Source organism: Rhinatrema bivittatum, chromosome 9 (genome assembly GCF_901001135.1).
Source record: "Rhinatrema bivittatum chromosome 9, aRhiBiv1.1, whole genome shotgun sequence".
Taxonomy (NCBI): domain Eukaryota; kingdom Metazoa; phylum Chordata; class Amphibia; order Gymnophiona; family Rhinatrematidae; genus Rhinatrema; species Rhinatrema bivittatum.
In genome coordinates, this window is record NC_042623.1 from 53,683,517 (window position 1) to 53,709,165 (window position 25,649).

A 25,649-nucleotide genomic window follows, 5' to 3' on the forward strand; every position below is an offset into this window, starting at 1 on the left:
GCAACATTAGTTCAGGGAAGAGCACCTTTTACTAAGTTACTGAAATCAGTACCTTGTCGTTAGATTCCTAAAATATTTAAATAGTAATAGTTGTGGCCGACTGCTTAGGTTCCTTCTTTTTTTTTTTTAACAGGCGAGTAGTGAATCGGAGTCTGGCATCTTCTGCATGTCATCCTTGTCAGATGATGATGATTTAGGCTGGTGCCATTCTTGGCCTTCAACTCTTTGGCACTGCTTTTTAAAAGGTAAGAGAACACGTGCTACCTGATGGATTCTCTGCTAGACTCGCTTCTTTGCTTTTAATGCATGCATACTTTCTAAATATCAGGCACCCGTTTGCGCTTTCATAAGGGACGCAGGAAAGAATGGCAAAACGTTGAAGACTTTGCCAGGCCAGAAGGTTGTGAAACTGAGGATATCATCATGGACAGTTACAGGGTAAATATGAACTCTTGGACCAACTGTGATGCTGGGAACAACTTCTTAGTTATGTACATCTCATAATTTTTGTTGTCCATGCTCAGTATTTTCTGACTCTGAATAACAAAAGATTCATAAAAGAAAGCTAAACAGTTAGACATGGAAACATACCAGGTCTATTGCAGTTACTTTAAAGTAGCATTGCAACATACGCAGAGCATGAAATCATGTAAGATTGGTATGTGTGCCTTAAGTTTACCATTCTTGTGATTCTCGTTCATTTTGCTATTTTCTTTTTGTTTAAATCTGCCTCTTCTTGCATGCTTGCTTCCCCAGGGATATGGATCTGATGGTCTAAAGTTGATATCGCATGAAGAAAGTGTTTCGTTTGGCGAGTCTGTGTTGAAACTGACCTTTGATCCTGGTACGGTGAATGATGGCTTGCTGACAGTAGAGTGCCGATTAGATCACCCTTTCTATGTTAAAAATAAAGGTAAGGAGTATAGTATATGCAGATTAATTACTTGACAGAAAAGAAACTGTCAACTCATATTAATGTTTATTGTAACTTTGAATTTTAGTTCCAAAAGTAGAAGCTATTGTATAGCAGCCGTTTATAACTATTAATGACATTACTGGAAACTTATAGATCATTATTGGACAGAACAATCTGAAGTTTTGAATAAACAAAAGGAATACCGATTTTATTGAAAACTCCTAGATGTTGGGTGTGTTCTGTGATCTCATGCTAAATGTCTACATTAAGTGCTTTAATTTTAGCTTCTTACAAGCAGATTTAGTATAGACGTGGCAAATTTTATACGAAATAGGATTCTTTGTAGCTCCTAATACTTTTATTAGAGCAGCAAGAATTGTGCAAAGATGTCATAACAGGTCAGATTCTAATGACTTGTGTAGAGTGAGATAAGAGCCTCATTCTGTAAATTCTGGATGTTTCATTGATCACGACCACTATGATTTTCGTTCATTATTACAAGCTCTGTGTGATGATTGGCATGGGTGTAAGGCCTTTAGGCTGTGGTGTAATTGACGCAGCCCCGTAGACTATGGGAGCTTCCAGCAAATGCAATTTCAGCACTTCAGATTCAGAACTCAGCTGCTCGGATATTGTCCGGCACCTGTATGTGATCACGTGACCCCTATGCTACAGGCACTCCATTGGCTTCCTGAGCAGTGGAGAATAAGGTATAAGATTGTGATCTTAATTCATAAGGTCACCCCTGAGCAGCAACTCCTCCCCATGGGTCTGCGCAGTGCCACAAAACTATCAACTGTCACAAGCATTGAACTCAGCAGGATGCCAGCTTCTGGAAGTTTCACCTCTGCAGCTGGCTGCATCTGACAGAAAAACTCTGCTGCTGGCTCTTTATTTTGGAACACTCTACCAGACCAATTGCGAATGACAACTTGTACTAACTTTTAAGAGAGCCTTAAAAATTCTGCTATTTAAGATGGCATTTGAATGAAATGCTTTGTGACCGGCATCCTTTTTTGGTTTGGAGCTCATTTTGTTCTGCTGTTATAATGGGATACTGTTTAGTAAGGACAGCTAGCAGACTTGGGCATACATTGGGAATTATCATCAGATAGTTAACTTTGTATTTAGTGATGTCTGGATGTGATGTTATGAATGTACCTTGTTACCTGCCTTGATTCTGAGGAAGTATGGCCTCTGAATGATTTTAAATAAATAGTACTTTCATCACTGAAGAAATATGAATTAATTTTAGTAATTGCTGGCTGTGTGGCTCTACTCCATAATTTGCTATCCTTGGTTGTCCCCCAGGAATAAAGCGGCTCTGAGGATCAGGTCTGAAAACCCACTGATGCTTATAGTGGTAGAAGGGGTTGCTACTGCAATGATCTAATTTGTGTATTTCCTTCTTGATACCTAGTGAACGGCTGCATTTATTGTCTGGGGCGCACCTGAACACTGGAAGTTTTGGCATTGAAATTCATGTTGCATAGTCCTTCAGTGCTGTTCTAATAATCTTGTGCAGCACGTGCCTGTTACTAATCCTTGGGACAGAAACACATACACGCTCTGTTTTATTAATGTATTTAGCATGAGAGGGAGATCATTACCAATTGAGTTGCATCTTTGATAGCACAGGTGGTCAGGATGGACCGCATGGTCCTTATCTGTGGACATCTTCTAGCTTTCTTAGAGGTTTCTGTTACAGCAAGTGCTTACGAATGGGTAGAGTACTGAAAAAGTTGAATTGTGTTCTTTATTCTTGCAGGTTGGTCGTCTTTTTATCCAAGTCTGACTGTGGTTCAGCATGGCATTCCCTGCTATGAAATGCACATTGGAGATATCTGTCTACCTCCTGGACACCCTGATGCCATTAACTTTGATGATTCAGGTGTTTTTGATACCTTTAAGAGGTACATTATTTACTGTTTGTTTTTCCTTCAGTTTCTAAGTTGCGTACAGAAATAAGTCTGTTGCCCACACTGGATGTGTATATCCAGCAGAGGACTAAAGTTTAGTTGTAACATTGCTAGTTTTACCAGTATTCTCCTCCTCAACCTACAGAAGCATAATGAGTTAGAAGTTTGTGACATTCTGATATGTAAAAAGGTTATGCCATTACAAATCTTAATCCTGGATTGGTCTTCTTACAGCCTCATTAATTTTTAACCATTATCTTAATAAATGAGATTCTCCAAGTCTCTCTTTGCCTATATGTTTGTCTTGATTTAATTGTAAGCTCTACTGAGCAGGGACTATCCCTTATATGTTTTTTTGTACAGTGTTGCATAGGTTGAGTATTGCTATAGAGGTGTTTAGTAGTAGTAATGAATCTATATGGGGACTTGGGGGCAGGGGTGATACATTTTAAATGTTTAAGTTAATGGCTGTCGCTGTGATGTTTGCAAGCAAATAATGTGATTAAGATAATTGTCTTGCTCCGAGGGTGAGTTGAGTGATATGCAGTATTTGTAGACTCAGGAATATAGAGAGGGTACTTTTTAGGAGTCCTATATGGATTGAGTGGAAATATTGTCCTGTGTTGGACTTTACTAAGCAAATACAAACTTTCTTATATACACATGGAAATACTGTATTAAGAGCGATAGCGTTGGGTGCTGAATGTAAAATGCAGGTGGAAGTAAAGCGTTGCAATGGCTGGAGGAGCTTCCATTTATCCACAGTATAAAACATTTCATAGGGAAGATGGTTTGTCATTCCCAAGCAGAAAGCCGTGCTCATGGAGTTGAGATCACGGATGATCCATTTATAGCCACTAGATGGCATAAGACTATCTGTACTACACTTGAAGTTTTAGAAGCTTTTATGCTGCAGTGGGATGAATGGCCTTCACCGTGCTAAAAGATGGAAACAAAATCAGCAGAAGTTTGAAAATGCACTTGCCCGGTCATCCGGGACAGCTGCATTGTCTTAGCTGGCAGGCCCTGGTGCAGAAGCATTGGGCTGAAATACTTTTGAGGTTCTAGGGGAGGATATGTTTTTAGCCCTGATCAGACTCTTTGGGGAGGGGAGAGAAGGAAGCCGGTGTGCGAGGGCCAGGGAGGAGAATGAGGATAGGGAGGGGGGAGAGAGAGTGAGAGGTCTGTAGGGAGCAGGGTAGAGAAAAAGCAAGAGTAGTGGTTGAAGGGGATGGAGAAGGGAAGAGGGGGGCTTATGGGAGCTGTGACTGGAGGAGGGGGAGAGAGTTACTCCCAAGAGGAGGAAGGAGGATAACATGGAAGGGAATGAGGACTCCACCAGTGTGGGATGTGTACTCACCAGGGGACAAATTTATTTGGTTACCCTTTTCCCTCACCTAAAGGGAAGGAGTAAGGTGGGACTACCCAGTGAGCACGTTTTGTATCAGGTGCGTAAATGCTGGATATTAGTTTGTCTGCGTGCATTATTTGTATTGGGTATGCCATCACATCTTCATTTTATTCTGGCTAATTGTCTTGAAATCCTAATTCCCACGTTGATTGCTTTTTGTCATTCTAGCTATGATTTTACCCCAATGGATTCTTCAGCAGTTTATGTATTAAGTAGCATGGCACGTCAGCGGCGCGCCTCGCTATCAGGTGGAGGAGCGAGCAGTCCTGATTTGGAGAGAACCGAGTACAGTAAAGACTGTGTGTCTATGGGCTCAGCACAGCTTTCTTCCAACTCTTTGTGTAGTAAAACTGTCAAAAGCCACAGCTCAGGGACTGCCGGCACTGTGAGTGCCACTTCTCCCAACAAGTGCAAAAGACCAATGAATGCCTTCATGCTTTTTGCCAAAAAATACAGAGTCGAGTATACTCAGATGTATCCAGGGAAAGATAACAGGTAACAAATTTAATTTAATAATACAGGTGCATGTCAAGAAATGAATGTCGAAGATTTCATTGGTTTGGAGAAACTGCGTGCTGGGTAGAATTTATTTTTATTTCGTTACTAGGAAGGCTTACAAAACATCCGAAAGGTTATTGCCAAATACTGAAAAACTCGTTTTGCAGTTCATTTTTCTGATGTACATGCAGCTTTTTAGCCTTCTTACCCAATTAAGAAAAACAAGCTCATGGGATCGCTGTGTGTGGGTCCCCTTAACTTCTGAGTTTAGTTTTAATGCAGACCTACATTCTCAGTATGTCAGAAGATCAAACAGGATCCTGATAGGGATTCTCTTTTTGGATCCCCTTTCATATGCTTTATGTTCTGGAAATACAGTACTTATTTAAAACTGATCATTTTGTGTGTGCTTTAGTTTAGTACAATATTAAGATGTTGCCTCATTCATCAATAGAGTATGCTTTTGAACTATGCTTTACATCTATAGTTGATACCATGTTGAGAGAGCAGTGATTGTTTATTTCATATTTGATCAGAAGAATTTTTAAATTGTAAAGAGTTTTGTTCCTTAAAATGTCTTAAATACCCAAATCAGTATTTGGGAAATTTGTGTGATCCAGAGCCCCCCGAGCTTTGATTCAGGCCAGTATCTGATGGACCAGCATTTCATGAAGAAGTCAGGTCAAGGGCTTCATTGTGAAAAGCACACTGAGGCAAAATACAGAGAGAATGATGAGACAAAGCAGCAAAATACTGAGCAGGCACTGCGGAAGAGCCACCACTGGCCATTAAAAAGGAAGCTGCTAACTGAGCTCTCTCACACTTACACTTGGCCTTTATGGCATTTTGTTTTCCATTTCCTCCATTACAACCTCATTACTCTTCTTCACTGGCTCCCAGGCTTTTGATCTTGCATATACTTATTAATGTAGCATGATAATTAGTAAAATGGAACTGTTTTGGGGTATTTTCAGTAATGGCCATTTCATTTTTGGAAATTCTGATTTATCCATCCACTACCGAATGTTTGTTACCTTTGCTGCCTCTTAAATACTAGTTTCTGTATGCCCTGGCTCTAGCCATTTCAATTCTTGACCTTGTCCATTTCTGCCATTTCACTCCTTTCATTTGGAATTCCTGGCATTGAGCTTTCCATAAGATCTGGCCTGGGATGTTAACTAAATTGTATTTAAAGGCACTAACTAAATATATAAATAAAGTGACTGCAACTGATACAAGGGAACATAGACTCCCAGTGCAGTGGGCCTAGATAAAACCCTCCTCTATAAATTACCTAAGGTGGGAGGGTAGTCAGTATAACAGTTTTTTCTAAAGGTGCTCCTGGGTGATCCAAGAAATTACAGACCAGTGAGCTTGATGGTAGTGCCAGGTGAAATAGTGGATGCCAATGTTAAGAACAGAATTACTGTGCATATGACTTAAGGGAGAAGACCCTCAAAGTGAAGTCTTATGTATTAGAATTATTAAGAAGGTGTAAATAAGCATATGGATAAGGGTGAGTTGGTTAATGTAATGTACCTGGATTGTCAGAAGTTATTTGATGATAACCCCCATGCAGAATTCCTCAGGAAATGAAAAAGTCATGGGATAGGAGGGATTGGGAACTAGTTAAATGATAGAAACAAACGCAGTATTGCATGATCAGTTTTCCCAATGGAAAGTTGTGAATAGTGGAGCGCCTCAGACATTTTTACTGGGACCAGTGCTTAATATTCATTAATTATCTGAAAAAGGGCGCAATGAGGGAGGTATTTTTTGCATTTCTGGATACTTCTCCCATATAGCAGAATTAGAAAATGCAGCGAGAAGGGCCATAAAAATGGTACGAGGGAATGGAATGACTCCCTTATGAAGAAAGGCGAAATAGCTTGGAAAAGACAGATAATAATGAGAGGTTTCGTAAAATCATGAGGGGTGTGGAACAAGTTAATAAAGTGTTATTTCGATAGTACTAACACTAGAGGACAGACATTCTATGAAACTGATAGATTAAAAACATTTAAGAACGTATTTTTTTCAGTCAACACAGTTAAGCTATGAACTTAGTTGCCAGAGAATTGTTGTCATGGAAAAAGCTCTACTACACTGGCCATTAAATGGGACGACAGCTCTTGTTGAAGTTGAGTTGACTTGTTCGATAGCTAAGAAGTCCTTAAGCAAAGCACGTCAAGCAACAGTGTCTGAATTTTCAAGGAATCTCATCACCCAGTAAAAAATGCTACTGGCTGAAATTTTTATGAATATCATAAGGTTTGGGGATAACTGCACAGATCGACAGTTACTACCCTTAAGAGAAAGATGAGCGAAACCTCAGAGTGGCAGTTACTACCTTAAGCTTGCGGGGCAGACTGGATGGACCATTTGGTCCTTTTCTGCTGTCATTTCTACATTTCTATGTTTGGGGGAGTAGATTTGAAATCAGTCTGTTTCCCTGCTGTATGATCTTCAGTATCAAAATGTCTTTTGTTACCAAAGACCATGCTGCTTTGAAATACTGAAATCTTCCCTCTTCCCCCCACTGGAAGGATGTGAAAGGTTAATAGGAAGGATTTGTGTTGACTAGTCACAAAATGTGGATTAGCCTTGTTCTACATGTGTTGCGTATGTTTAGGTTGTGATCTATCCTTAGTATGTGGCCTGTTCTGATGCTGTTACTGAAGACACGGGCACTGATAGGTGTATTGTTAGACGTATTTTCTCCTGCAGGGTTGATGCTGACCCTGTCTGGATGTAGAGGGTTGTTCAGTCATAATTGCCGAAAAGGAAAGGAGGTTAGCACAGTGATTTTTAATAGGATCTAGTCCCCTTTATCTTTTCTACAAAGAAATTATCCGTGCATGGAGCATCTGCCAGTTTCTTATGCACATCTTCATGGAATCTGAGTGCAAGCAGCATAGCCAGCTTTCTGGCTCCAATAGCCACTGCAGAAGTTTTGGAAGAGGTATCATAGGCATTGTCTGCCAGTCTGATTTAGATGTTTACCATGTTCTTCAGCCTCTTGTATTACTGGAATTAATTGGTCCATTTTATTTCCTGGAAGTTTTTCTGCCATAGACTGCAGTGTTTGCAGGCAGGAATACATATAGTGCGCTATATGCAACTGTTGAGCCACTATCCCGGCATTGACCGTGGCTGCATGGAACACCTTTTTTTTTACAGCGTTATCCTGACATCTTTTCTAGGAGGGGTATTGGAATGTTTTAGAGCTTTTAGTTTTTTCAAAGCTGACTTTACTACTACTGCTTGATGCAGGAGCTAGAGCTTATGATCTTCTGGCCATGGGTGAACTCTCTATTTGAGATCTTTCTTACTACTGGGAAGGTGGGTAAAGGTGTTTGCCAGATCCTTGCTTGATGTTCCTGAAGAAGTCTTTATCCCAGGACAAGCAGGATGCTAGTCCTCACATATGGGTGACATCATTGATGGAGCCCTATCATGGAAAACTTTGTCAAAGTTTCTAGAAACTTTAGGCTGGCATCTTGAGCCCACTGAGCATGCCCAGCTTGCCATATTCTCAGCCACAGGGGTCTCCCTTCAGTCTTCGTTTTTCTGCGCTGAGGAACCCTGTGTGAAATTCTTCACACAATTCTGACTAAAAATCAGATTAAAATTTCATTTTTTCTCACTCCCACATCGGGGTCTCTCTTTAACCACTGGCCAGTGAGAGGAATATTCCTTCTGACTCTTGTCGAGTTTACAAAACGTTTAGTCACACATCCATCGACTGCTGTCATTGTGATCATGGCTACAGGTTTTAAAAAATGCCCCAAATGTAATTGAACGATGTTGATTACTGATCCACACCTTGAGCGTGTTCTTTGTTTGGATCAGTCCCATGATGTCTCATCGTGCCCAAAATGTGCGGAAATGACTGCTAAAGGTCAGAAAGCACAGCAAGAAAAGATGGAACATTTTGTTCCACATCCAACTGCTACCTTCCACATTGACGTCCACCCATTCATCTCCGGCCAGAGTATCGAAAAGGTTAATTCTTAAAAAGCGTCATCTGGAGGGTTTGGGGGACCGGTCATCACCGACCCCCATCCGCGGCATCGACAAAGTCAACATCGGGCCTTGAAAAAGCCACGGAGCAACGTTCTAAACATCGGCATCGGTATTCTTCAATTCCGGAATCCCTACTATCTCTGGAAAAGTCGGGAGCCAAGCAACCTAGACTGCAAGAGACACCGAGGCATTCTCCACCTCTCGAAGTGCCGGACATCGAGCCTCCACAGGGCCCTGTGGTAGAGCCGATGACGCCCCCCACCGCCACCACGTATAGCTGCTCTGCCTGCATCAGCTATTGTGGAGGAACTGAGCGAGTTCATCCGCCAAGCGGTGTGAGAAGCGCTCCAGGAACATCGACGCCAATGCCCCCTTGCCGAAGCAGACACCATTGTCGATGCCGGTGCCCACACAGATACCAGTGCATCCGCCGATGCTGGTGCCCACACCGATGCCTGGGCCATCCCTGAGGACAAGACAAGCACCGATGCCAGGACCAGCGCTGATCCTGATGACATCCCCGATGCCAGTACCCACGCCTGGGGCTCCAGGGCAATCGGACATCTCAATTTTTCAAATGCTAATGGATAGACTTGACGCCCTTGTCAGTGCCATCCCACCACAACCTCTCCCTACTAAGCCTGCACGACTAGGGGACGTTCATGGACAAGGCCCACTTGATGAACCTCAACCTGGACTCTTCAGACCAGTGGTTCCATCACTTCCACCGAGGTCTTCTCCTACCTCTCCTTCCAAACAGGTACCATACGACACATGGGAGGAGAAAAATACAGATTCATCATCTGAAAGCTTCATGTCTGAGCCATCTCCTCCTGAAGGAAGGAAAAAGTCTCCACCAGAAGACTTGTCTTTCACTACCTTCATCAAAGATATGGCAGACACAATTCCTTTTAATTTAGTGTCTGAGGAAGATACAAGGCAGCAGACATTAAAAGTCCTACAATTCATGGATCCACCCAAGGAAGTCCTGGCCATTCCTATCCACGAAGTCCTCCTGGAATTAAAACCTAGGCTTTGGGAACATCCATGTTCCGTTCCGCCAATCAATAAGAGAGTGGACACTACATATCTTGAACAACATGTCCCTGGTTACAAAAAGTCACAACTACCACACCAATCCATAGTAGTTGAGTTGGCTCAGAAAAAATCTAAAAGAGTACGACTTCATTCCTCTGCACCACCATGGAAGGATCATCGATTCCAGGATTCTCTAGGGAGAAAGGTATTCCAAGGAACTATGCTTAACTCCAGGATAGCGTCTTACCAGCTCTATATGACGCAATACCAGAGGAATCTATGGAAGCAAATGCAGGAGCTCACTGATTCCCTACCTCAGCAATACCAAGATGCAGCTCAAACAATAATCCATAAGGGACTAGAAGCTGGAAAGCATGAAGTCCGTGCGCCTTACGACAGCTTCAAAACCTCTTCAAGGGTTGCAGCTTCAGGATCAGTGCACGCCCCTGGGCCTGGCTAAAAGCTTCTGACCTCAGGCCTGAGGTACAGGATAAGTTGGTGGACTTGCCCTGCGTGGGCGATAACCTGTTTGGGTCAAAGGTACAGGACGCAGTGGCCCAACTTTAAAGAACACACAGAGACACTGCGTCAATTATCTGCGGTTCCACAAGACTCTTCCTCATCAGCGTCCCACCGTCCACCAAGAAAGGATGCCAGAAAACCATACTACAGGCCGAGAAGGTATTATCCACCGGCATCTAGGGGTAGATCTTGTCGTCCACAGCAAAGATCTCAGCCCAGACAGCCTAGAACCACTAGGCCTCAACCGCCAGCGCAGAAAGGACCAGCTGCAGGTTTTTGAGGCGGGCGCCAGAGAGCAAAAGCCATCTCCACAATCCCAACCCAAACTTACCAGTAGGAGGTCGAGTCTCCTTCTTCTACAATCATTGGTTCCAGTTGACAACATACCAATGGGTACTCTCAATAATATCACGAGGTTACCAACTCAATTTCCTATCAATTCCAAGAGACTCTCCTCCAAGGCCCTTTTCGATAAACAAAAATCACATTATTCATCTGCAAGCAGAATTATCCACCCTTCTGAGAACCAGAGCCGTAGAACTGGTACCCCGGAATCAGTAGGGCAGAGGATTCTACTCCCGTTATTTCCTCATTCCAAAGAAAACAGGAGGCCTATGTCCCATCCTAGACCTCAGAAATCTCAACAAATTTCTAAGGAAAGAAAAGTTCAGGATGGTTTCTCTAGGCACCATGCTTCCCCTTCTTCAGACAGGAGATTGGCTTTGTTCTCTGGATCTACAAGACGCTTATGCACACATTCCAATATTCCCTCCTCATCGCAAATATCTGCGTTTCCTGGTGGGTCAACAGCATTTCCAATACAGGGTACTACCATTCGGACTTGCCTCAGCACCCAGAGTATTCACGAAATGCCTGGCAGTAGTAGCAGCTCAATTACACAAAGAAAGTGTACACGTTTTCCCATACCTGGACGACTGGCTCATCAGAAGTCAGTCTCAACAAGGAGCTCTTGTTTCTCTCAGACGAACAATCACTCTGCTGCACTCGATGGTGTTTCTCATCAATTACCAAAAATCCCATCTCATCCTGTCTCACCTGCTTCAATTCATCGGAGCAGAATTGAACACCATCCTTTCAAGAGCTTTCCTACCCGAGGATCGGGCAGAAACACTCTCCTTATTAGCAAACTCGCTACACTTGCAGAAACAAGCGACAGCTGATCAGATTCTCACTTTACTAGGTCACATGGCCTCCACAGTTCATGTCACTCCTATGGCCAGATTAGCCATGAGAATAACCCAATGGACATTAAGGTCACAATGGATACAAGCCATTCAACCACTGTCGTCTCCAATTCAAGTAACCCACAAGCTACGTTCATCTCTCCTTTAGTGGGCAAACAGAGACAACTTGCGCAAGGGCCTACCCTTCCAACAACCAGTCCCACAGATAAATTTAACTACAGATGCATCCACCTTAGGTTGGGGAGCTCATATAGACAATCTCCAAACACAGGGTACTTGGACAAAACTCGAAGCAACATTTCAAATCAATTTCCTGGAACTTCGAGCTATTCGTTATGCTGTACATGCATTCAAGGACTGCCTTTCACACAAGACTGTTCTAATTCAAACGATAACACAGTAGTCATGTGGTACCTGAACAAACAGGGAGGTATAGGCTCATATCTCCTTTGTCAAGAAGCAGCACAGATTTGGGACTGGGCCCTGACACATTCCATGTTTCTCCGGGCCACTTATCTAGCGGGCATCCACAACGTAGTTGCAGATCGCCTCAGTCGTTAGTTCTAACCTCACGAATGGTCCCTGGATCCTTTAGTAGCGACCAACAATAGACCTCTTTGCATCAGACCTGAATCACAAGGTGGACAGGTTCTGCTCTCTGCACAAACAGAAACACCAGCCAGCCAAGAACGCCTTTGCTCACCCTTAGAACTCAAGCCTTCTATACTCGTATCCTCCGATACCACTAATAACCAAAACTCTAGTGAAGCTACAAGAGGACAAGGGATCCATGATACTTATAGCCCTGCATTGGCCTCAACAAATATGGTTTCCCATACTTCTCGATCTCAGAGCCAATTCGCCTGGGTGTAGCTCCTACTTTCATAACTCAAGATCAGGGCAGGTTGCGCCATCCCAACCTTCAATTCCTATCTCTAACAGCATGGATGTTGAAAGCTTGATCTTACAACCATTCCATCTTTCCACTAATGTTTCTCAAGTGCTTATAGCTTCACGTAAACCTTCCACACGGAAGAACTATTCTTTCAAATGGAAAAGATTTACTTTGTGGTGCACGCAAAAGGACATTGACCCTTTCTCCTGCCCCACACCTTCTTTGCTAGACTACTTATGTCATCTTTCAGACTCTGGTCTCCAGACCTCATCTGTGCGAGTACACTTAAGTGCAATCTCTGCTTACCATAATAAGATGGGAGATGCACCAATATCCGTACAACCTTTTGTCAGTAGATTTATGAGATGTTTAACTCACCTTAAACCACCAATACGGCCACCAGTCACAGAAAGGGCCCATAATTTGGTGTTAACAAGGCTCATGCGTTCTCCCTTTGAACCCATGAATTCCTGCGATTTTAAATTTCTTACATGGAAGACTATCTTCCTAATAGCCATTACATCTGCTAGAAGGGTTAGTGAGTTACAAGCACTTGTCACATACTCACCCTACACAAAATTCCTACATGACCGGGTGGTACTCCGTACACACCCAAAATTTCTTCCCAAAATAATTACGGAATTCAATTTAAATCAATCCATAGTTTTGCCCACATTCTTTCCAAGACCTCATTCTCACCAAGGTGAGAGAGCTTTACATACCTTGGACTGTAAGCGTGTGCTAGCATACTACTTAGACCGCACTGCAGTCCACAGGAAATCCACTCAACTCTTTGTTTCTTTTGACCCAAACAAACTGGGTAACCCAGTGGGCAAGCACACTCTGTCCAACTGGCTAGCAGATTGTATAGAGTTCTGTTATGAAAAAGCAGGCCTTCCTCTCCAAGGGCGAGTAAAAGTACATTTAGTAAGAGCAATGTCAACCTCAGTAGCACACTATCGTTCAGTGCCAGTTCTCGACATATGTAAAGCTGCAACATGGAGTTCTCTTCACACCTTTGCAGCTCATTACTGTTTGGACAAAGGATGACAAGATTCAGCCTACGGACAATCTGTCTTAAAGAACTTGTTTCCAGTATAACCCCAACTCCTTCTACATCCAGCCTGCTGTGATTTTCGGCTGCCTCATTTTCACCAACAATTCTTCAGTGTTGCTTCTCTACCAAATGACTCAGCCTCTAGCTTGCTAATCACCCATATGTGAGGACTAGCATCTTGCTTGGCCTGGGATAAAGCAAAATTGCTTACCTTGTAATAGGTGTTATCCCAGGACAGCAGGATCTAGTCCTCACGAAACCCACTCGCCGCCCCGCAGAGTTGGGTCCGATACGTTTTATTTTATTTTTGCTAAAGCTTATTGCTACATACGAGATTGAAGGGAGACCCTTGTGGCTGAGAATATCATGGCATGCTGGGCTTGCTTAGTGGGCTTAGGATGCCAGTCAAGTTTCTAGAAACTTTGACAGAAAGTTTTTCCATGATAGGGCTCCATCAATGATGTCACCCATATGTGAGGACTACATCCTGCTGTCCTGGGATAACACCTATTACAAGGTAAGCAACTTTGCTTTACACTGGAACTGCTGCTAGTTGATTAGATGATTGAATGGACATGGGATGAACAATGCAGATCCCTAAATGCTAGAGATTGGAAATGAAGGGTGTATGGGGGTAACCTTACTACCCTTAACAGAAGGCATGGGGATTACTACCCTTAACCAATTAGCCTTGATGCTTTTGAAGCAACTGCATCATTGCTCTCTGTTTCGACAGTGGGGGCAAGAAGGGGAGTTAGATTCAAATGACAACCAACACTGGGTCCCAGCTTCTTTGGTTCGGGATATTGATATGTAGACAATAGGGAAAAAGCACAGGACTGCTTCTATGGTAAGTTGAAAAGTGGGAGCTAAGTATATTTTTTATGGAGAACAATTGATAATAAAATAAAATTTTTCTGGGTTTAGGGAAATTGGTTTTTAAATGGATTAAATAAATTTGTGGGTGAGTTGTGAGAGACAACGTCAAATGATTACAGTGAAGTGCTGGACAAACGGCTGATACTGTTTGTGGCCCATTGCGTAGCGAGAGACAGTGGATTAAAAAAGATTTACACTAAGTTCTGATGAATTTCTCTTGGTTTAAATAATAGCATAATGATGGTTTGACAATAAATAAGTTATTTCCTCTCTATGATTGGTTATTGATAATTTTGAGGGGATAGAGGCTTCTGTGTGGTGATTGCAAGTTGAAAAGGAAAGCATGTTCAAACAGCAGTGTCTGAATTATCAAGAAGGCTGCTTACCCCATAAAAATGTCGGTAGCAGTCACTTTGTTACAGGTTTGACAGTTGCTTGGTTTTGATTGTAACTATTACTACCCTGAACATAAGGCTTGGGGGTAGCTGGAACGGAACAGCATTTACTACCCTTAGGGTGTACCCTGCACGGAGCAGCAGATACTCGCTGGGCAGACTGGATGAACCATTTGGTCTTTTTCTGTCGTCATTACTGTCAATGTATTTGAGCAATTCAAACGTGTTCTATAGATTCTGCCTCTTGCAAACTGAATGGAATTTCTTTGGCCGGTTTTGGAACAAAGGCAGGCTTTCAAAAACTTAGCAAAGTATGTAAACAAAAACCAAGGGGCAGTCGAGCTTGGTAAATGGTATAGAAACTTTTATCATCAGCCTGTCTTGTGCACATTAACAATGGAAAATAATTGGTCTGTGTCAGAGGACAATAATCTAAAAATTAAAAAACATAAGTCAGAAAATCCCTACACACCTAGCAAGCAAACGTGCAAACAAAATTACAAAACAAAATTTACCTGGCAAAAGGTTTGCATGCAGATCTCCAAGAGCTACGTCTAAGGACAAAGGGATAGAGTTCAGAAACTCCATGCATGTGTCCATGTGTGCGTGGTTCCCAGCACGCATACGTGCTGGATTTTACAATCTGTGCGGGTGGGTCAGGACTTATGCACGTGGGTTGGGGGGGGGGGGGTGAATTTCAAAAAGCAACGCGCAGCGACGCAAGTAGGGCTTCCCTAAACCCCTACCTAACCTTCCTACCCCCTCAACGATTAGGTTTTTTTTGTTTTAAAACTTACTTCAACTTCCGAGCTGAAGTAACTTCTGCGTGCCAGCCGGCTGCCGGCGTGCGCTTCCTTGGGACACATTCTAATGGTGCTGTCCCAGCCTGCCCCTTTCTGATGGCCCGGCATTTCTGCGTGTACCGGGGGTTATGTGCGTGGCCGAGCTCCTTTGAAAGTGCACGCAGGGCCCGGCTACGCGCATAAACCCCGATATTTGCACGTGCGGGCCATCAAAAATTCAGACGAAAGCGTCTCATACCGCTAAGTAAGGGAAGTCATGTCCTTAGGAGGAGATGTATGATATTGAGGGGATAGATCCAATGGAAGACTCTTCATCATTTGAATGGCATGATAGAGAAGTAGGTAAGATGTCTTGGAGCCTTCCTGTGAAGCAGACAGTAAAATGGAAGGGTCTTCTAGAGTTGTCCTCTCTCTTGAAGAAGGGAAGTCATGAGATTACAAATGGATTTGTGTTTGCATCTTTTCATCTCTACAGTGATAAGGCAGAATAATGGATTGAACGTCCAACGTGGAAGGCACGGTTTCCAAAATTGGAGGCACTGGTGGTAGCAAGCCTTCCACATCAGTCTTGTTTTTTCCCAAATTCCAGTCCACCACAGAATGTGTTAAAGATTCAGTTTTAAGTGATGCATTTTGTTTGTGTATTTTAAATTTATGAATGTTTATTTGTAATCTGCACTGAACAGCAGTGTTAGAAGCAGCAGAATATAAGTTTAAAAATAGATGAAAGGAATAGCTGAGGAAAAAATATCCTATTCTGGAATCAGAATTGGTATAGACAAAGGAATTTTTCCATTTTGCAGGTGTAGTTTCCATCTGTTTTGTTTATTTGGTGCCAGTCGAAGTGTCTCTGTGCCAGAAAGCCTTGTGTGCTGCTGAGCCTCTGGTGTCTTTGCTAGTGGATGGCAGCAGTGGAAGATCTGGGCTGAGGAGAGATTGTTAATGGCATCTGTCTCTGCACTGATCGCTTACCATGTGTCGTAGAGGAATTCTTGTCCTTGTCCTCATCTATTAATCCTCTTGGCACACTTCCACTATCCTTCAGCGCTGAAGAGTGTAACGTATCTCCCATGTATTGAAAGAGAAATGGTGCCTGTGCCAAAACTGCTCCAACTCATAGCGCCAAGCTTGTGAAAATGCTTATTTTAGTTCTGGCAAAGGTGCCGCAGCTGAAGCTGGTTTCCTCCAAACTTGGGGGAACTCTAAAAATTCTCAAAGCACATGGTTCCTTAACTCTCTAGCTCTGGTGGACATGTGGGCACACGCGATGCAGTTTGGAAGATGCTGAGCAGGGCCCAGCTACCGGCTTCACTGGTCGTGTTAGGGATATTTTCTGGGTGGAGCGAGCACATTCCTGATGCTCGGTTTCTCTGACGTTTTGAAGAGGACTGAAGTTAGCTTGAACCCAATTTTGAAACATTAGCATTTTTATTTAAGCTATTTAATTTAGTTTTTTTTCACATATGAGTCTTTAAAATACAAAATATGAAAAGTCTTCGAGTAGTGCGGGGGGGCAGATGCCTATGCCCAAAACCAGGCCTGTATATGATGATAATTGTATTTTGTATATGATATTTCCTGTTTGTTTGTTCCCCAAGATGCTTTGACAACTAAAAAAAAAAAAAAAAATGCTGTTCTTCAATCCCCTGCTTTGCCCATCCTCCTTCAAACTCTGTCTTCACTATTGCAACCTTTAAACATCCAGAGCTTGGATTCCCTAACCCCCTATACCAACCCAAGCATGAGATAAGTGAATGAAAGGTTGTTTTTTTTAAGATCATTGAGTGCTGAATGTTTATGAAAAATGCACACATGAGAAATAGCATCAGTATGGAAGATCAAGGTGTTGCTGACTGGCGCCCCTGCTGATTAAGTCCTGTGGCGGGTTTATATGCTACAGTGACCAACCTAAGAGCCGGTGGCTGAATTTCATGATTCCTTCTGTTTTATGAACTATAACTTCTTGAATTTGCCCTGCAGTTTCTCCTGCACCACAGAAACGGGGATTCTACTGGCACTAGTACCTCATCATGCAGTTTCTCTCATCCCCGCTTCTGTTACAATAGTATTTTAGAAAATACACTTTAAAAAATGGGAAAGCAAGCTTCTTGCCTTAACATCTCTGTAAATATTTATTCTGCAGAGCCATAAGTGTGATACTGGGTGACAGATGGAAGAAAATGAAGAATGAAGAAAGGAAGATGTATACTCTAGAAGCTAAGGCACTAGCTGAAGAACAAAAACGTTTAAATCCTGACTGTTGGAAAAGGAAAAGAACAAATTCAGTATGTTTTTCAACCACATAACTACTTATTAGAAATAAGAACCCGGAGGCGTTTTAAATGGCCCCAGTGATTTCTTTGGTAGTGGAAGCACCAGAGCACGGGTTCACTGTCACCATTCCTAGCCCCCCCCACCTTGATCCTTCCTCCTCTTCAGAAATCTCTCCTTTTTATTTCTTTTTCTTGAAATGGTGCTGCTAGCAGCATTGGCCGTGATCTCAGAATGGGTGGCCTCCCCTTCTGCTCCCTGTATTTAAATGGTGGCAGAGGAGACGCATCCTCCCCACGTGGCAGGCTGGCTGTGCTGCGGGTCAGAGCAGAAACGGAACTAAATCCTACTTCCCTGCCACCTCGCGGCCCTTTCTTTCCCAAGAACAAAGGGACATATTGTGACAAGAATCTTAAAACCTTTTTTTTGTTAAAGAAGGAATTCCTGCTGTGTGCTGTTTCTGTGGATTTATGTATTTCAAGCGCCGCAGACAGTACTGCAGTTTGTCTCATTAATGGCAAACAGTTCGAGTAGGACCCGGGCTGGGGTGCTGTATTAATGAGCATTACTTGCCAGTAAATGCACAGAGCTGTCACTCTGATTACTCTTCTAATGAGCACTGAGGGTAGAGGCAAAGCTCTGCGTAACTTTCTGCTGAGAGGGAAAAGGCAGATACACAAAAAGAGAGGGTTCCTTGGCCTCCCTTCCAATAGAAGCAGCAAAGCGTTGGGTTTAGTGTTGCCCTAGTCTCTCACAAGAACAAAATGTTCTACCGTAGTTTACCTTACAGGTTATATTATTGTTATGTGGAAGAATGAAAAAAGTTAGCTTTTATGTGGTCCCAATAGATGAGTTTCTGCTTTGTAGTAGATAAGGTTCTGTAATTTAATCTCTGACACACTTAGTGATTTTCACATTTGTGAAAATATCTTTTGAAATATCTTTTTATCTTTGACGTGCAAGTGTTTTACAATTTTTTTTTTTTTTTCTGGACTTGGTTTTCACAGGGCTCACAACAACATTAAACCGGAACTTTGACTTTTCTTAAGTTCGTATTTTTAAAACTGCTGTCAACGTTGATGGAGAGAAGACTTAAGAAAATGGTTTTGCAAGATATCACCATTCATCGTGAACTTGTCTGACCATACAATAATGGTAGCGTTGTCAATCTGAGTGAGGGTTTGCTTTCTAAAATAGAGCATTAAGTTAAAGCTATCAATACTTTAAACCAAATTGCCTTATGTTTCTTCCAAACATCATATATGTATCAGGTAATGTAGGCTTGAAAACTGATATCCTGTGGTGCTAAGTAGGAAGAGGAGTGTATAAATGAATTTAAAAATGTATAAAAGTTGAATTTTAAACTACATAACTGCTGTTTATACATTGACATTACTGCTTATTAATATATATTGCACAAACCTAATTTACTCGGACGCTGGAAATTGGGATTTCCCTCTCATGATGTTAATGCAGAACACATGAACTCTGATTTGGGAGCGCTGCCTGCCGCCATTGGGCTACATTACCATGTGGCAGGTGGATAATGGAGAGATAGCAAGGGAGTCACCTGCTTGTAACCTTCTGGCCACATATTCTGACGATATTTTATTTTGCCATAGAAGACAACTTTATGATGAGGCATACTTTGCACTTACTCTGCGTGCAACACGTGCACTTTACTTTTCTCTTGCAACTGTCCAATAAAATGAGAACAGATGCACTATCTTTACAGCTGCTTCATTGTGAACGTCTCCAATTATGGCTTTGTTTTACTAAACCAATGGTGTTCTACTCCAGAATCACAGCTGTAAATTAATTTCAGTTCCTGGCTCATGTCTACATGATGTTACCCCTCAGATTTTTGCACATTATATTCTTGTATATTTCAAATAAAATGTCAAAATGTGCTTTGTGGAGAGTTTTTTTTGTAAAGTATATGTGCACTGGGTATTAATAGCTTCTCCCATCACCCCTAGTTCCTTATTCCAGATCTGAATCCTTTTGTAGGGTCGACCTTCTTTAGCAGAAAGACGGGAGCTGAGGAAGGGTTTGCTTTTTACAACAAAGAATTCCATCTGCTGCTATTACCAAGTATTTACTGAAATATTTTATTAATGTGTTTTCAGTTAATCTGACACATGTAAAATATCTTGCTACTTACCCCCCCCCCCCATAAAAAAAAAAAAAAATCCACTTTTTTGGTTTGAATTGATACTAAAAGCAGAGCTCCTCAAACCCGTCCTGCAGAACCCACAGATTATCCACAATGAATATGCAGGAGAAACATTTCCATATATTGGTGGTGTTAAATGGATTGGACTATTGCAATTCTGTTCTGTTAGGGTGTCCAGTGTGTGGGCACCTCAGATTGCCCCGAATGTGGCAGCCTGGGTTGTTAGTGGTGCAGCAAGAAGACATCACATTATGCAAATTTCTGATTCATTGCACTGGATCTCGGTGGGATGGCATGTGAGATTTAAGATTTAATGCTTAATTTTCAAGGTGCTGCATTCTGTGGTCCCTTCCTGCATGAGTGCGTCTTTGAAAGTTAATATACCTATTCATTCTCTAAGATCTCAGGAAAAAAACTAATTGGAGGTACCATCTATAAAACAATATTGCTTGTGTGAGACCAGCGACCAAACATTTGTGGTTGCAGGACCAATGCTTTGCAGTATCCTTCCCAACGACACTTGCACTGAGGTGTGCATAAAATGATTTAGGATAAAAGGTCAAGGGGTTTAAACAGGCATTTGGCAGGAAGCTTTTTTGCCCTAGGGTTAGATAGGAAAAGATATCTGAATCAAGCTTTGTTGGTAGTAGCCATTTATTAGGGGTGCCCTTTATGATGTGGACATACTTTAGCTGGCATTTTATGTAGATGTGGTTTTATTGCATTTGTTTTATTGTAAGCTGTCTGTATTTTTGTTATGTTCTTGTACCTTGCCTATGAATGCTTGCTAGGGGAGTTAAATTTATTTATTTATAAAATTTATATCTCATGCATATTCAGTCTGGATATCCTGTAAATCCACCTAACTGGGGGTCCCAAGGACTAGTTTGAGAAGCTCTGCAATAAATAATTGAATTTTTTTAGTCATATTTGGCTGTCATTTACCATAAAGGCTAAAGAGGGCCAAACAGAAGAGGTAAGGATTGAAAAGTAAAGAAAAGTTGGCAGAGCTGTGGCATCCAACAGAACTGGAGCACAAGAAACTAGTGCTTGGGGAGGGGACAGGGTATCAAAGTGGATAAATTGGGTACTCCCTCTGTTCTGGTCCTTGAATATCTGCCACCCACTCCTCACCCTTTATCTGTATCTCATTTCCAGTGTGCTGCCTGCAACTTGATCCATTTTCACTCTGTTACCTATTTAATTCTTTTGCACATTTTCTCCTGACTCTCTCTTCCCAATACCCACGCCTTCCGGTTTTATTTTTCCCATCTCTTCCTGCCAGGTTAACCCAGCTTCCTGCAGGTGAATCCAAAACCAGTGAATTATGGACCTCTGCCAGCAGATGGAGAAGGAGCAAAGCTGACATCCCAGTATATATACCCCTGCAGTGACATCAGCCCGTCAGTATTCTCCGTCTCCAGCAGATGGTGGATGTGCATCTCTATTGGAGATTGCTTTAAGTTTTAGAAGGAGAAAAGAAGGAAATGTAATTCACTCTGCTTTCCTGTGGTGATACCTTATGGTCCCTCCCTCAGTTGAGAATTTCTGAGGTGATCTCTGTGGTCCCTCAGCTGAGTGCCCTAGTCCGGTAGCTGTTTTTTCCAACTGCTACAGACTTAGCTGTAAAAAAACAACCCCCCCCCCCCCCCACACACACACACAGCTGAAAGGCAAGTGGGCGCAGGAAGCCAAGCAGGACTGTGAAGATTGATGCCCGCTACCCCTGTAGCCAGAGATCAACCTTGTACTCGGCTGGGATGGGCAGCACTCAGGTAAAAGGTAATTTAAAAAAAATGATAAAGAGAAGGGGAGTTGAGTAGGGATTCCTCCCCCCAGTCTCCATGCTCAGCGCATGATCCGACAGTCGTCCCCACCTCCATGGGGACAGGAGGCAGGCTGGTGGGTTCAGCAGCCCTTACAGTTATGCCCTGCTTTAAAGCTTGTCTGGTTTGTTGTGTGGTACACCTTGGTGTTTTTGCGTGTTTGTTGTGCACTGCAGACTGCCCTCTTCAGTTTCCGTTGGATAAGAACATAACATGCCATACTTTGTCAGACCAAGGGTCCATCAAGCCCAGTATCCTGTTTCCAACAATGGCCAATCCAGGCCATAAGAACCTGGCAAGTACCAAAAACTAAGTCTATTCCATGCTACTGATGCCAGTAATAGCAGTGGCTATTTTCTAAGTCATCTTAATTAATAGCAGGTAATGGACTTCTGCTCCAGGAACTTATCCAATCCTTTTTTAAACACAGCTATACTAACTGCACTAACCACATCTGGCAACAAGTTCCAGAGTTTAATTGTGCATTGAGTAAAAAAGAACTTTCTCCTATTAGTTTTAAATGTGCCCCATGCTAACTTCATGGAATGCCCCCTAGTCTTTCTATTATCCGAAAGAGTAAATAACTGATTCACATTTACCCATTCTAGACCTCGCATGATTTTAAATACCGTACCTCTATCATATCCCCCCTCAGCCGTCTCTTCACCAAGCTGAAAAGTCCTAACCTCTTTAGTCTTTCCTCATAGGGGAGCTGTTTTATTGTAAGCTGTCTGTACTTTTGTTATGTTCTTATTGTACCTCGCCTATGAATCATGCTTGGGCGTCTGAATGTGTGGCCTGTTGTGCGCCTAGTTGGGTGCACAGGAGCGTTTACCAGGGTGCACATGTACTTTTTCTGTATACATACACATGTACTTTTTTGCACGCATTATCTGAGCGTTCTGGGGGAGCTCAGTTTGGGCACTTATAAAGTCACAGTGTTGTGCGTCTTATTGTGAGCACCTAATTTTTTGGGTGCACTATTGTCAGACGCCTGTTAGGGTGTATTGGCAAACTGATGGCACCCATAGCGAAGAAGCCTAAGCGCCTTTCCCTATGTGATGCTTGTCATGTTTTGGCATCTCAACCTGACATTCCCTCTAATTTGTGTCAGCACTGTTTGGAGGCTAAGGGAGAGTTACCTCTGTCTGATTTTACTAAGCTTGGTTCTTTCCAGCCTGGTGCAGGAATAGAAAAAAAGCTGCCAGAAGGCTCGCCTGATTTTGGAGCTCTCCTAACTGGTTCGGCAGCGGGGGAAGGTAGTTCACTGGTCACAGGACAGTTGCCCCCTGGTTTTGTCATGGATCCTTCTGCCTTTTCCTGGGTAGAAATTGTTTTCAAGGACTGTACTCCTTCCTTCAGGTGCAGTTTCCAGCCCCAGACAATTTTAACAAGTCAGGATCGCAAGCGGTGAAATCCCACATGCCTGGTGCTGTGGGTAAGCCTTAGGGTATGCCTGCAGCCAGTCTTCCTGATAGGGACCCAGCTGGCTTGGATAATGAGACTGATCCTTACTCCGTGGAGGATGGGGAACTTCCTCCAGGACTGATTGAACTATGTTGAGGTTCTTTCATAGAGATGAGTTACTGGCTCTGATTTTGCAGACATTGAAGATGCTGGGAGTACCTGGGACTGAATCCATGTCTGAGCCAAAGAAAGATCCCATTTTGATTTCCTTGCGTAAAACCTTATGCTTCTTCCCTATTATGAGGCCATTCAAAAACTAATTGATCTTGAATGGGGCATCCCAGAACCTAATTTTAAAGGGGGATGGATCTTGGAAGGACAGTACACCCAGGAGCCAGTTGTGAGAGAGCAGTTAAGTTTTCTGAAGGTGGATATGCTTGTGTGTGCTGTTACCAAGCCGATGACTATTCCTGTAGAACAAGGAGCAGTATGCACAGAATAGGAGAATTGAGGCTTTCTTTAAGCAGACCTTTGAATCAATGGCAATGAATTTGCAGATAGCTTCCTATTGTTCCCTGGTTGCTCTCTTGATTTCTTAGGAGATCAATAAATCTGGTGTAAAGTCCAGGGCAGTGATGGAACCAGTAGCCACCTTTTTGGCAGATGTGGGCTGTAATTTGGTCCACACTTTCGCCAGAGAGGTGGCTTCAGTAATAGCAGCTAGGCGTCAGCTATGGCTGAGAAATTGGTCAGCTGATACAACTTTGAAGTCTAACCTTATGAGGTTGCCCTTTAAGGCCTCGCTCTTATTTGGGAGTGAGCTGGAGAAAATGGCCAATAAGTGGGGTGAATCCCTAGTTACTTGATTATGAGAGGATAAAAAGCAGATGCCGTGATCCTTCAGCACAAGAGATTGTACTAGGTTTCAGATATTTTTGACCCTACATGTGAGTGGCTTTTCAGAGGACTCCACCTTTGGGTAGATCTCAGTCCTTTCGTCCTAGGCAGCCCAGACAGGGCATAGGCTCAGGTAGTAGAGCACCTCGAGCCTCCCAATGAAGGTGTGCCGACCCACCTCCGGGATCAGGAGATAAGTCGCCTGCCTCTTTTTTTTTTGTTTTGTTAGAGGTTCGATGAGGTCACGACAGACCAGTGGGTTCTGGAGGGGATATGAAATGGCTGTGTACTGGAGTTTCACAGTGTTCCTTGGGATGTGTTCATGGTGTCTCCCTGCAATTCTCCGCTGAAGAGACCGGCAGTAGAGTGTACGTTCTCAAGACTTCAGCTTGTGGTTGTAGTTCTAGTGCCCACATCTCAAGAAAATATGGGGCGATATTCCATTTATTTCGTTGTGCCCAAAAAAGAGGGCTCTTTTCATCCCATCCTGGATCTCAAAGGAGTCAATCATCTTTTGCGTGTGACTTGTTTTCGCATGGAAACCTTGTGCTCAGTGATAACACTGGGCAACACATTTTCACAAAAGTCATGTTACGGAAATGAAATTAGTCAATTCTTATACATTTCCATGTGCTAAACACGAATGTGACTGTGAAAATGCAAAATTGGCTCTAGTTTTTTTGTAATATGCAATAATATAATTACATCTTGAACTGTATGCCAATAGCTCACTGGGCAACACATTTTCACAAAAGTCATGTTACAGAAATGAAATTAGTCAATTCTTATACATTTCCATGTGCTAAACATGAATGTGACTGTGAAAATGCAAAATTGGCTCTAGTTTTTTTGTAATATGCAATAATATAATTACATCTTGATTTGTATGCCAATAGTAGGAGACCTACGGTTAATACCATTTGAAAAATTAAGTCATAGACTACGTCTTAGATTTCTTTGCTTGTCTCTTGTACACCTGTTCGGGAGCATCTCTGCGGACTGTCCAGCAGTAGTCAGCCAGCATGAATATTTCAAATGCTCACCCTTTCTGACTGGGCTTCATATAGTACACTGCTGACGTCAGCTTACTCAGCAGCAGCATGGCAGTAGAATTGCATTGCATCAGAAAATGATGTAATAAACTCTGGATGATGTGTGCATGATGGTATTATGCAACATGATGCAATATTACATCATTCTAGGCTTATTTACAGTCCTATTGGATAAATTTACATGACTAAACATAGAAAGTGAACTATATTAAATATCTTCAAAACGAGAGCCAATAAAAACTTTTCATGGTCATATTCGTGTTCAGCACATCAAGATACTACAGAGTAGGACCTTTTTAGGTCAGTAACACTTTCATTGTTGCCCAGTGTAATGGCAGTAAAGTCGGGGGAGTTCTAACGGCTCTGGATCTATCCGAGGTGTACCTACATATTCCCATCTGACTAGAGCATCATCGCTTTCTGCATTTTGTGGTTTTGTGAAATCATCAGTTTTGA

General features: G+C 42.6%; 1 protein-coding gene across 5 annotated transcripts in view; it reads left to right on the forward strand.

Moving 5' to 3' along the window:
* The window catches only part of HBP1 (HMG-box transcription factor 1), a 52,057-nt gene extending 32,312 nt beyond the window's left edge, over positions 1-19,745 (forward strand). For all 5 annotated transcript variants that reach the window (XM_029615329.1, XM_029615332.1, XM_029615331.1 and 2 more), the window contains exons 5-11: positions 134-245; positions 329-438; positions 757-913; positions 2,685-2,829; positions 4,415-4,741; positions 17,708-17,849; positions 18,843-19,745. In XM_029615329.1, coding sequence (XP_029471189.1) covers positions 134-245; positions 329-438; positions 757-913; positions 2,685-2,829; positions 4,415-4,741; positions 17,708-17,849; positions 18,843-18,860 — 1,011 coding nt within the window. In that variant the 3' untranslated portion in view covers positions 18,861-19,745. The remainder of the gene's footprint in view (positions 1-133; positions 246-328; positions 439-756; positions 914-2,684; positions 2,830-4,414; positions 4,742-17,707; positions 17,850-18,842) is intronic.
* Positions 19,746-25,649: the final 5,904 nt, after the last annotated feature.